At 37.8% G+C, this 13689-nt stretch overlaps 1 protein-coding gene across 1 annotated transcript in view; it reads right to left on the bottom strand.

The window, feature by feature from the left end:
• Positions 1–13689, bottom strand: part of LOC140209930 (plakophilin-1-like) — a 58607-nt gene that overhangs the window by 10504 nt on the left and 34414 nt on the right. The window contains exons 6-11 of the mRNA XM_072278602.1: positions 12813–12978; positions 10115–10232; positions 8201–8371; positions 6719–6895; positions 5820–5973; positions 996–1179 (exon numbers count right to left, since the gene is read on the bottom strand). Of these exons, the coding sequence (XP_072134703.1) occupies positions 996–1179; positions 5820–5973; positions 6719–6895; positions 8201–8371; positions 10115–10232; positions 12813–12978 (970 nt within the window). The remainder of the gene's footprint in view (positions 1–995; positions 1180–5819; positions 5974–6718; positions 6896–8200; positions 8372–10114; positions 10233–12812; positions 12979–13689) is intronic.

Consider the following 13689-nt stretch of genomic DNA (forward strand, 5'->3'; position numbering starts at 1 on the left):
CATAATAAATGGCGGTGCAGGCTCGAAGGACCGAATGGCCTACTCCTGCACCTATTTTCTATGTTTCTATGTTTACTTTTCTAAGCCCAGGTATATTTATCAGTGTATCTTGCATCAGGACTATCTATCGGTTAGCAATCAAAAATGTTTAACTGATGGCACGATTAAGATATTGTCTGGAATGCTTACCCTGTTTACAAAATACACAAGGCTGGTATAGTGGGGCATACAGAGGCAGATAAGTGGAAAGAAAATCATTGAAGCAAGATGAATTAATTTCAGTTTTGTAAAACTTAAAAATTTCAAACACAAAAACAGAAAATACTGCAAATATCAGGTCAGGCATCATCTGCAGGAAGTGAAACAGAGTTAGCATTTCAGGTTATCTATTTCCAACATTTTCTGATTTTATTTTAAATTTCCAGCATCTACATTTCCTTTATTTTTAAAATATGAATAAATACTAAAAAAAAAATGTGTTGCTTTGGATTTCCAGCATCTGGAGATTTTCCCTTGTTTGTGAACAAATTAGGTGATTTCAGTTACTATTTGTAAATAATCAGAAATCTTGCTTCAGTGTCAGAATATCCAGCAAGATCCATCAGGAAAGAGGTTCAAGAAAACAAAAAGGATAAAAAAAAAATAATAAAATAAATAATTAAATAAAAGAGCAGGATTATGGAGAAGATACAAGAATTATTAGAGATAACTTCTGGTTCAGCGTGGCAGATGTTGGATTCTAAATTTATTTGACAATTTAGTAAAATAGCATTATGTAAACTTTTATTTTGCCCAACTTCAATAGCCAAACTTAAAATGTTATTGTAGATACCTGTGCATGAATATTTGTTATTTTATATTTCAGATCCTTTACTATTTTAGGTAAGACGTTATATTTAGAAACTATTAATAGGCAACAAAACAATGAAAAGTTTAAACAGCAATTTTAAAAGGTTAAACAGTAAAATCTCTGAAAAATATTGAAAGAAATGTACCTGGATCTGCTTAGATTCATCAGATTTTTCAACATAGAACCCTGCAGCACTGTTTTTGCCAAGCTGGTGTTATTAGGAATCAGATGTCGCATAATGTTACAGGCAGAAGCGATGGTGTCATCTGAAGCTGTACTACTGCGTCCACTAGGGAGAAGCTGTGCTAACCCTGGTAACGTCTGAGAAGCTAAGAAAAGTTTTAAAACTTAAGTATTTTATTTTACTTTTTAGGACTATACATATATTAAACTCAGTTAATATTTTTCTAACACAAATTTATAATATTCTGCTACGCTCTTAAAAGTATCACCCAAGGTTTACATCCAAGTGCATTTCCTATAGATGTACTGAGTGGCTAATCTAGTAAAATTTCATTGTTGTAAAAATTACAATAAAAATGCATCCATCTTTTTCTCTGCCAGCAGTATTGAAGAAGCTTGAATTTGTTAATTGTTAAAGAGTTGCATTCAATGAAGTTCTGGTGAAAGATCACTGCAATAAAGGATTAAATCATTTTCTCTCTGCAGATACCAATTGACATGTTAAGTCTTGTATTATGCACTGAAAACATAAGAGGTCAAGCAAGCATTTATTAAATTTTATCTAGGGATCCTAGTCCCTATCACACTTGGAGTTTTACTTCCTTTCAGTATGTGGAGGTTCAAATCTTGAAGATCTTGAACATCTTCCATGTTATTTGCAGTCTTAAGGACCTTCTGAAAATCAAAATCTTCCATTCACTGATTTAGCTACAAACTTTTCACATCTGACTATGTTAGTGCAAACCTTTATTTCTGCTCCTGTGGGTTCTTTCCTTTCTTTCATATTTGTCCCTTCTTATGGTACATTTCTAAAGTCAATTGCATCATATTCTTCAATATTATACTCTATATTCTGAATGTGCATTTCTAATTAATCAGTTTTATTTTGTTATATGACGTGACTTCATTCATTTTGATTATAACTTTATGCATATTTTTTGTTGTCAATTTATAGGTTTGGTAAAATTAACATCCTTAAATTTGCATCAATTGAGTTTCATTCTAATTATCAATACCTCCTGTTTGTAATCCGTCATTTTCTCCAACTCTCTAGATCATTACAATAATAATCTAAGCATACAGATCAATACAAACACTGAACAATTGATGAATTAAATTGCATCAAATCATAACCAACTATTCACAATGAGACTCAACTGAAATTATTTACATATTGAAGATCAATAACAATATTGAAATCATATTTCATAATTACATTGAACGGAGGTGATTTGCCCATCGACTCTACCAGGGAAACCCTGCATTTATTATCCTGTCTTTTCTCTCACATGCTATTAATTCCCACTTCTCCTACCAACCACTTGCACTAGGGGCAAATTATAATGGTCAATCAACTTACCAACCAGCAAATCTTTAGCACGTGGGAGGAAACCATGGATGGCAAACCCACAGAGTCACAGGAACAACATACAAATGCCTCCCAGAGTCAGAATCAAACTCTGGTATGTAGAACTAGGAGTTAGCAATGCTAACTACAGCACCACTGAGTCACCCTCATAGTAACTTGTTACTTCCCTTTCTCGGAGGAAGCAGTCAAGGTAAATGTTACTTGTGCCACATGCAAATTGGCACAAAGTTAATAAGGTCAGAGAGCTAAATGTGTGGGAAAAGTGGGCTTGAATTTGTGGGGCATCAACACCAGTATTGGGGAAGGATGGAGATGTCCCATGGGATGGGCTCCACCTGAACCATGCTGTGACTATGGTCCTGGTAAATCACATAATGAAGTCTATGGACAAGTCTTCAAAAAACCAAATGGCAAGGGACTGGAACAGCTTGGAAGAGTATGGTTAAATTAAAGGGAAACAGATGCAAAAGAATTACCGAAGTCTCCAGGAAAAAGACTAAGAGTAGAAGTTGAGAAAGGGATAAGAATTTAGTATCAGGCAACAGAGACAAAATTGAAATGAAGAGTGGCGAGTACTGGACTGATAGTGTTATATTTGAATGCGTGCAGTATATAAAATAAGGCGTATTATCTCATAGCTCAGGTATCATTTTGTGGGCACCACTGAGGTGTGGTTGAATGAAAATCACAGCTGGGAGCTTAATATCCAATGAAACTCATCATATTGAAAGGGCAGGCAGGTGGACAGAGGGAGTGGGGCTGCTTTGTTGGTGAAAACAAATCAAAACCTGAGAAAGAAGTAAACACAGGGTCAAAATATGTAGAACCCCTTGTGGGTAGGAGTTATTCAACTGCAAAGGTAAGGAGGCCTTGATAGGAGTTATATACAAGCTTCTAAACATTAGCCAGGATGTAGAATACAAATGACAACAGGAGATAGAAAAGGTATGTTTTAAAAAAAAAAAGAACAATGTTGCAGTGGTCTTGGAGGATCCAAGTTGGTGAAGAATCCCAAGAGAAAGAATTTGTAGAATGCCTTCAAGATGTTGTTGTTGGTTTGTTTTTTTTTAAAAAAAAAGAACAGCCTGTGGTAGAGGCCACTAGGCTATTCAAGATTGGGGATTGTGTAATGAATCAGATTTGATTAGGGAGCTTAAGGTAAAGAAACCCTTAGGAGTGAGTGATCATAATATGATAGAATTCACCCTGCAGTTTGAGAGGGAGCAGCTAAGTTTGATTATTTTGGTATTACAGTGTAGTAAAAGGGAAATAGAGGCATGAGAGAGAAGATGACCAAAGGTGCAAGAAACGGGATATGAGCAGAGATCACAGTAGACCAATGGTAGTTGGAGTTTTTGCGAGTAATTTAGAAGATACAGAATTGGTTCATCCCAAAACAGAAACATTATAAAGGAAGGATGAAGATTCCCTTTATAATCATGGCACAAAAGGGAAGTCAAAGACAGCATTAAAGGAAAAGAGGGCATGCAATTATAGTAAAAATGAGTGAGAAGCTTTTAAAAACCAACAGAAGGCAACTAAAAAGTCAGGAAGAAAAAAAGATTAAATATGAAGATAAGCTAGCCAATAATATAAAAGTGGACACCAAAAGTTTCCTTTCCAGATATATTAAAAGGCAGGTAAGAGTAGACATTGGACTTCTCCAAAATAATGCTAGAGAGATAGTGACGGGGGACAAAAGAATAGCAGATGAACTGAATTAAGTATTTTGCAGTATTCTTCATTGTGGAAGACACCAGCAGCTTGCCAGAAATTCAAGAGCGTCAGGACAGAAGTGAGTGTAGCTGCTTTTTGTAAGCAGAAGGTGCTTGTGAAACAAAGATCTGAAGGTAGATAAGTCACCTGGACCAAATGGACCACACTCCAGGCTTCTGAAGGTGGTAACTGAAGATATTGTGGAGGCTTTTCTAGTGATTTTCAGGAATCACTGGGTTCTAGAATAGTTCCAGAGGACTGGAAAAAAAGAATCACAAATGCCATTCTAGTCTTTAAGGAGGAAGGGATAAAAAAGAGAGTTAATTATATGTCAGTCAGCCTGCCTGACCTCAGTGTTGGCAGCATATTATGAATCTATCGCTAAGAATAAGGTTTTGGGGGTACTTGTGGGCGCAAGATAATATAGGCCAAAGTCAGCTTGGTTTTCCTAATGGAAAATCTTGCCTGATACAGCTGTTGGAATTACTTCCAAAAATAAAAGGTTGGATAGACAAAGGAGAGTCAGAGGATGTTGTTTACTTGTATTTTCAGAGGGCATTTGACAAAGTGCTGCACATGAGGATACTACAAATGACAGGAGCCCAGGGTTTTACAGGAAAGCTACCAGCATGGGCAGAAAATTTGCTGACTGGCAGAAGGCAAAGACTGGGAATAAAGGGGGTCTTTTGTGGTTGTCTGCCAGTGATTAGTGGCATTCCGTAGGAGTCCATGTTGGATCCACTACTTTTCATGTTATATGTTAATGATATGGATGATGGAATTGAGGGCTTTGTGACCGAGTTTACAGAGATACAAGACTAAGAAGATGGACAGATAGTGTTGATGAAGCACTGAATCTGCAGTGATCGAGTCTGCAACAAATGGGGAGCAATCTCAGAAATTGGAGGTTCATAGGGACCTGGGGGTTCTAGTGTAGGAATGCTTAAAAGTCAACCTGCAGGTTGAGTTTGTCGTAAAGAAGGCAAATGCAACGTTAGCATTCGATTTTGAGAGGACTAGAATACAAAAGAATGGATGTAATGCTGCTTAGTAAAGCATTGGTCAGACTGCATTTGAAGCATTGTGAGCAGTGTCTAAGGAATAAGTCCATTATCAAAGGATGTGCTGGCATTGCAGAGGGTCCAGAGAGGGTTTATGAGAATGACCCTGGGAATTAAAGGGTTAATGTATGAGGAGCATTTGATGGCTCTAGGCCTGTACTCACTAGAAAACTGAGGGGGATTCCCATTGAAGCTCACTGGGTATCGAAATGTCTAATATAATGGACGTGGAGAGAATGTTTCCAACAGCGGGTGAGTATGAGGCCAGAAGGCACAGCCTCAGAATACAAAGACATCCCTTTAGAACAGAGATGAGGAGGAATTTCATTAGCTAAGGGAGATGAACCCGTACAATTCACTGCCACAATGAAGACAAGTCACTGGGTACATTTAAAGTGGATGGTGATAGGTTCTTGAATAGTAAAGATACCCAAGGTGACAGGAAGAATGCAGGAGAATGGGATTAGAGGGAAAATAAATCAGTAATGATTGAAAAGCAGACTAGACCTGTTGGGGTGAAGGGCCCAACTCTGTTCCTACAGTACATCTTATGGTCACTTGAGGGTGATCATTACCACAGTTTTAGTTGAATATACAACCAACTGCCTTGTTTGAGAGAAAGTTTAAGCACCTGCCTTACCCAATTGTGGCTGGAGATTACTGTGCCGTGACAGATTATTCAGCAATAAAACTGCTGTCTTCTGTACATCTGCATTCCCAGATTGGAGAAGCTTTGCCACCCATGGACTTGCCTTCTCTCTGTCCACTAATGCCGAACTCATCAGATAGGACGACTGCAGAAAAGCAAAGGAAATATTTTCATAATTCTGCAAACAGGCTGAATCTAGCATACTAGCCTAATGTTCACTTTTGCTGAGGTGAAAATTACTAAATTAAAAATCCTTCTTTGTTTTAAATGAATAAGAAAGCTTTTTTGTTTGCAGTCAGTGATTTTGCTAGTTCTAAATTGCCCCAGTTTACACCGGATTATTGTTATTTTAGGAAGAACACACAGATCATGCTGGATTTAGTTTCTGGTATATTATAATGGATCAATTGACAATGCCACACCTTTTACACAGTATATTAAACAACCATGTCTTACTAGCTATGCTTTTGAAATTTAGTTTGCAAGATCTGAGTATCTCAAGAGCATTTACAGTCTATCCCCAATTGCCCAAGAAGGCAGTGGTGAATCACCATCTTGCACCACTGCAATCCTTCCAGTGAAGGTACACCTATGGTGATTTTGGAATGGAAGTTCCACTACTTAGACCCACTGAAGAACTGGCAATAATTTCCAAGTCAGAATGATGTGGAATTAGGGGGGAAACCTAGAAGTTCTGGTGCTCTTATGCACCTGCTGCCCTTCACCACGTTCGAGGTTATGGCTTGGAGAGGAGCCATTGGCATAGCCTGGACAAGTAACTGTAGTGTATCCTGGAAATGATACACAGTGGCTATGTGCCATTGCTGAAGGAAATTAACGTAGAAGGTCTTCAGGTGGGGCACCCCTTCCCTCTCAATAATGTTCTGTACCACTTTGTTGCCGGCTGTCAGATTCTGCAGAGCTCCAGCAGAGGCTTCCAACGTTGCATCAGACTTGGATTTATCCAACAGTGATGCATACATTTTAACTGCTTTCGAATGGAAGAGGTTGTTAACTCCTTTGGGATTGTCATCCTCTTGAGTGAAATACATATTACATAAATCTGTCTGTGGAACAAAGAGAAAATGATTACAAAAGAATATTGTTAGCCATTAAAAACTAGGGGCTGGTCGTGGATTAGTTCTTTTAAGGCCAATGATCTATAACACAAATCTGACCTGCAAGTCCTAAATTAAAACTCACTTTATAGTGAAAATTACTGCCCAACTTCTCTGTATTCTGATGAGCTAATGGCATAATTTGAATTAGAAACTAGATTCAAACCTATCAACATTAAAGAATGTCGCATGAAACTAAATATGCATCATTCTATTCCAATATACTGAAAATAAAATTTTAAGTAGATTCTTTCACTGCTTATCCAGCTTTCTACCATGGCACACACTTAAAAAATGAATAGAGAAAAACAAAGGACATGATTTATTATTTTGCAGTATATTCCCATTCTTACTGAGATGGAAAAAATGCACCTGTGACTTCTGAATTTAAATTATTCAAGATGTCCTTTGAGCCCACTTTACATTCAACAAAACCATGGCTGATCTCCATTAAGGCTGCTATTCAGCACAATTTTGACACCTCTTGATACCTTTAATGATCAGAAATCCATTAATCTCTACGTATCTTGGAACTTGTTGACTGATTCTGACTCATAAATGTTTATGGCCCTCACTAAAGAGGATACACCTCACTTCAGGACCAGATGGACAATTTGACATGATTATGCGTCAGTGCAAAACACAATTAACCAACTTATGAAAAAAAATTAAAGGAGACATTTTCCTTTGGTCACCACTGCTCAATGCATGTACCAGTTACAGGCAGTACCAACGTGTACCAGCTAAATTCACTTTTCTGAGCATGTCACTGAAATCAAAAGCAAATATAAAAGAGGGATAACTAACATAAGATGTATAAGATGATGAGAGGCATTAATCGTGTGGACAGTCAGAGGCTTTTTCCGAGGGATGAAATGGCTAGCACGAGAGAGCAGAGATTTAAGGTGGTTGGAAGTAGGTACAGAGGAGCTGTTAGAAGTTTTGTTGTTATTTTTAAAAAAAAAACGCAGCGAGTGGTCAGCAGATGGAATGGGCTGCCGGTGACGGTGGTGGCGGCGGATACGATAGGGTCTTTACGATAGGTACGTGGAGCTTAGAAAAATAGAGGACTATGGGTAACCCTAGGTAATTTCAAAAGAAAGTACAGCTTTGGCACAGCATTGTGGCTGAAGGGCCTGTACTGTGCTGTAGGTTTTCTATGTTTCTAACATCAAGAGCCAAGATTCATACACATGTTTACACCTGGTATCCAAACAAATGTGCTCCCTGCTAATTTGTCAAATAAATAGTTACCTCCTCAAAATAATCTGCTCCAGGACTGAAACAGCCTACAGAAGACATCTTTGACATTTTTTTGGTATGCTGCACATCTGCTTGCTCACTGAGATGGGCAAATGCACTTGGCACTTCTGAATCCAAGTGGTATGAGAGGTTGTGGAGGATACAGACACAGTTTTCAACAGACTGGGGGAAATAAAATATGATGCAATAGAGTTAGCATAAACAAGCAACTTCTTTTGATGTTTAAGCTGGTAACCCATCATTAATAAAAGAATCACCAAAAAATTAGCTAAATGATGTCCACGTATACAATAGTAAAATGTTATTGTTAAATTGTAAGTAATCCAAAACTTTGAGAACTGGAGATGTAAAAAAAAAATCAAAAATTACTATCCAAAACACATTTCCATAAAATAATTCTTTGCAGGAGGTGCCCACATTTTGTCAATTAGAAGTATATTAACAATGCTTAAGGACAAATAGTAAGATTTGACTAAATGATAAAGCCAATTGAAAAGAATATGCATTAACATATGTTGACATTAAAACTGTCAGCAATATCTCTTGCTATGCACGTTGCAAGCTTTGTTACAATCAGGAGCTCCAAGTTTAATCTGAGCAGTAGATATTAAGTCAATTTAAAAAAACAGGAAATTGCAATTACTTTAATTATGAAGCAAATAACAACCATTCATTTTCCCGTTTATAAGATTTACTACATTTTCATGACAGCCAGTGATTGAGCAGAGTTGAACCACATAATATTGTTTAATATTATGCACATTACAACATATTTTCAAGGTATTTTAGAGATAGATGCATTTAATTACAAACAATTTGTCTAACAGTTCTAATCAACAAGTTCCAAAACCTGGGCCTCTATATCTCCCCTTGCAACTGGATCCTTGACTCCCTCACAAGGAGACCACAGTCAGTGCAGATTGCAACAACCTTGTTCTCAACATCAGCAAGACCAAGGAATTGATTGTGGATTTCAAGAAAGGGATGTCCAGGGAACACACACCAGTCGTCATAGAGCAATCAGTAGTGGAAGGAGTGAGTGGTTTCCAAGTTCCTGGGTGTCAACATCTCTGATGGTCTTTCCAGGGACCAAGATATTGATGGAATTAAGGGCAAGACCGCCACTATACTTCATGAGAAATTTGAGGAGAGATAGTATATTACCAAAGACACCTGCAAATTTCTACAGATGTATCGTAGAGAGCATTCTAACTGGTTGCATCACCACCTGGCATAGAGGGACAACTGCACAGGATCGGTAAAAACTGCACAAAGTCCTAAGCTCAGCCAGCTCCATCATGGGCGATAGCCTCCCCAGCATTGAGGATACCTTCAAAAGGTAATGATTGAAAAAAATAAATGCAACATCCATCACCCCGGGCATGCACTTTTCTCATTGCCACTATCAAGGTGGTGGTACAGGAGCCTGAAGAGATGCATACAGCACTTTAGGAACAGTTTCTTCCCCTCTGCCATCAGACTTATGAATGGACAATGAACCCATGAACACTACTTACACAATTTAATTTTATATAGATGCTTATTTTGATTTATAGTTTTTATTATGTATTGCAATGTACTGCTACTGCAAAACATCAAATTTCACGGCTTATGCCCAACTGATTCTAGTTTTTTTTTTTAAATAAATCATCTGTCCTTTCCTGCTCTTAGTATTGCATAACATATTACAGTAGCAAACAGGAAAGAAAATTGTTTTCTCCGCAGCAGAACTGGAATGGGAATTGAAGAACAAAGGCAAAGTAATTTAAATACATCACTTAAGTATCTAAAGCATTTGGAATAGAGGTGCAGTTATTACATTGCACCACATTTTTGTAATTCCATCATAAATTTTACACGTCTACCCTTATCATAATATTTAATAATCTGTATTAATTTTGTTACCTTTTCATCAGCTTTATCCACAGCAAGGCATCCTTGAACATGAGACATGAGAGAATCAATAAAACCAGGAGTGTTTCGCATCTGCTGCCGGCTGCTCTCCCCAGCTGAGCTCAGGTTCCTACAGAGGAACAAATGCAGTTCTGTCAGAGACCAAATGGCGGTGGCTCAGGACCAGTACCATGACGGTTAGGGTGCGAGGCAGGGTGAATGGAAGAAAGAGGGCCAACATTACGGTGTGTCTGTCTGGCTCTTGGTAATGCCTTTGTAAGTTTTGTAGAACATACCTGTAACTTCAATTGATTTTGCATCTGATCAGCTTCAGTTTCCTTACTTACTCTATTCCTGTTCTCCTTCACCTTTTACTTTCTTGCCTTTTTAGTCTCTTTCCTTCAAACCCATCACCTTCACTTTTTGATTTTTCCTTCCCTATTTCTATGGATCTTAAAACCTTCATTATCATTGTTCCCAAATTTGGTGTCTTGGAGTAGTAAATATTTCTTTTTCCCACTGATGCAGCTTGATTGGACGAGGATGCAGAACGTTTAATGTTATTCGTTTACAGACTGAGTACAGTATGTTGAATTCACCGAATGTCAACACTAATTTCTTTGACATGAGGAAGCCTGCAGATGCTGGAAATCCAAAGCAACACACACAAAATGCTGGAGGATCTCAGCAGGTCACACGGCATCTATGGAAATTAATAAACAGCCGACATTTCGGGCCGGGGCCTTTCTTCAGGACTGAAAAGGAAGGGGGAAGATAACAGAATAAAAAAGTGGGGGCAGGGGAAGGACAGCTTGAAGGTGCTAGGTGAAGCCAGGTGGGTTGGAAAAGGGTTGAAAAAGGAGGAATCTGTTAAGAGCGGAGAGTGGACCATAGGAAAAAGGGGAAGGAGGTGGGGACACAGGGGGAGGTGTTAACAGGTGAAAAGAGGCAAGGCACCAGAGTGGGGAATAGAAGAGGGGAAGATAGGGATTTTTTTTAAACTGGAAGGAGAAATCAATATTCATGCCATCGGGTTGGAGGCTACCCAGGCAGAATACGAAAGATTGCTACTCCACCCAGAGGATGGTCTCATCCTGACACAATTTTTTTGCAGGTTTCTACAGTACTAGATTAAGTTAGATAAATTTAAAATTGCTTTTAAAACATTAAATGGCAATTAATAGGAAAGTGGAGAAAAATAAAATCTTAGATTAAAGTTAGATTAGTGAAAATGTGGATTTGATGGTTGGTGCAGACCATTTCTGTGCTGTATGACTCCAGTTAATGAAGCATGTTAAAACGTGAAAGAATTAACATGCTTGTACAATCACACATCATGACACTTTCTTTTTGTTTGAAAAGAATCTATGGTAGATTAGTTACAGAAGTGAATCATCACTGTAGCTGAGAACTGAAAGAGAAGGCAATACAATCAGCAAAGGGAATGGTAAAGTAAAATACAGTACTGGCTTCAAAAGTTAATGAAATGAGTAACTTTCCACTTTGATATAAAGCAGTACACTGAATTGATCTTTAGTATCATATAGCAAATGGAATTTATACACAATTAGAAGAAACAATGTAAATACAAACAAACGAGACGCCAATGGAGGAAAGGTAAATGAAAAATAATAAACAAAAAATCCATGCTGAAAATGAATTGCTGCAAGGATTCCCACCTAAAAATGGCTTGTCCCAAAGGTGGGAAATCTATAACTGACTCCAGGAGAACTCTAGTCGAATAACTACCTGTTTGAAAACTGTTAATTACATTTTCCTCAGCCACAGTGTCATTGATGACCGAGCTCACTGCACACCATCACATGTATGTCATAGGTAAGAAAAAGCGCCAAGACATGATCTGATCTCCCTTCATCCAATGCTGATCTACTGTTGAATAGAACAGAGCAGGAAATACTGTCCAAATTTGCTTCCACTGGCCACAGGCATACTGATCAAACTGACAATGTCAGCATGCTTCCATTGTGAAACTTGATAGTTTGACATGTAGCACATACAATTTATTTTTAACTTAAAGAGTAACCAAATGTTCTGACAAATTGCTTATGTTATCTTACACTTTTACCAATAAATAGACAAAAACACTGGTGACTGAATCACTCACAAAATGTGCCTGCCGAGTTCCTTCAGCATTTTGTGTGTGCTGCTTCGATTTCCAGCACCTACAGATTTTTTTCTTGTTGGTGAATGAATCACAACCAGTTTAATTTAACGATCAAAAATACAGTTTATCACAACACTTCAGACACTGTGGTTGGCAGATAATGTAGTGGAAAACACCGGGCAGGTACAGACCATTATTAGGGTTGGCAGGCAAACTGTAAACCAACGCTCACAATTATACATGTGGGCAGAAAATTGTTTATTGGAATGGGAGCCAAAAAATACTTTATGAAAATAATGCTTGCTCCCACATTGACAACTTACCAAACATTTGAAAAAAATAAATCAAAGAATTGCTAGTTGTGTAAATTATAATAAAGAACAAGAATTGCTGAGTACACAACACTGGTTAAGCAATGTTGGTGGAAAAGAGGAAGATTGTTAATGCTTCAAGGGTAAGACAATTTATTAGGATTTTCAGAAAGGGTCTTTGACTTGCAACATTAACTTTTCTTCTTTTTCCACAAATGGTACCATAAAATATTCTGAGCTCTGTTTTGAAAGCACCAGTGGAAGGCTAACATACCTTAAACACCCTGAAGCATTGTAAAATATTTCTGAGTCCATGGTTCCTTGACTTTTAACTCCTTGAGAAGCATATGGAATGATCACAGAGTCAGTCAGTATTGTTAAGGCATCCTTAATTAGATCGTCCTTTAAAGTGTCACATGATGAAAGGTTCCACAAAAGTCCTAATAAGGTAGAAAACATTTTTATACTAAATATGGAATACATTTAAAAAACATTTTGTTGTATATCCTCATCATTGCTCCCTTACTTCACACCATACTTGCAGGGAATTCTGCAGAACAGCACAAATCCTTTGCCCCTGATTTGACCCAACCAAGTGTTACGTTCCAAAGGGTTGTGCAATCTTTTGATGCTCAAGCAATCTGTTGAAAACTCAATAGGTCAGTCAGCATCTGTAGATTGAAAACACTGCCTGACCTTTTCCTCTACAGATACTCTGACCAGCTGAATTGTTCCAGAACTTTGCACCAGATTTCAACACCTGCTGTCTCTTGCCTCTGTCTTGTGCAAATCCTTCACCATGCCATTCATCATCTGATCATAGCAACCCCCACCCACTAACAATTCACAGGACATGTGTACCACCAACTAACACGCTGATAAAAACAGAACCCCTCACTTCTAATTTCATTTTTGCACTAATTTAATCTAGTTAGTATATATACTTACTGTAATTCAGTTTTCTAAAATTATTTATTGCATTGCACTGCTGCCATAAAGACAATTTTCATGACATATGCTGGTGATATTAAACCCAATTCTGATCCCATCTTAATGGCAATATCAAACATCACCATCACGAATAGGAGACAGCTAGTAGACATCCCTGTACAACTTCAGTTGCCTCACTTCAGATGTCCTTCCACTCACCT

The sequence above is a fragment of the Mobula birostris genome, chromosome 14 (genome assembly GCF_030028105.1).
Source record: "Mobula birostris isolate sMobBir1 chromosome 14, sMobBir1.hap1, whole genome shotgun sequence".
Classification (NCBI taxonomy): domain Eukaryota; kingdom Metazoa; phylum Chordata; class Chondrichthyes; order Myliobatiformes; family Myliobatidae; genus Mobula; species Mobula birostris.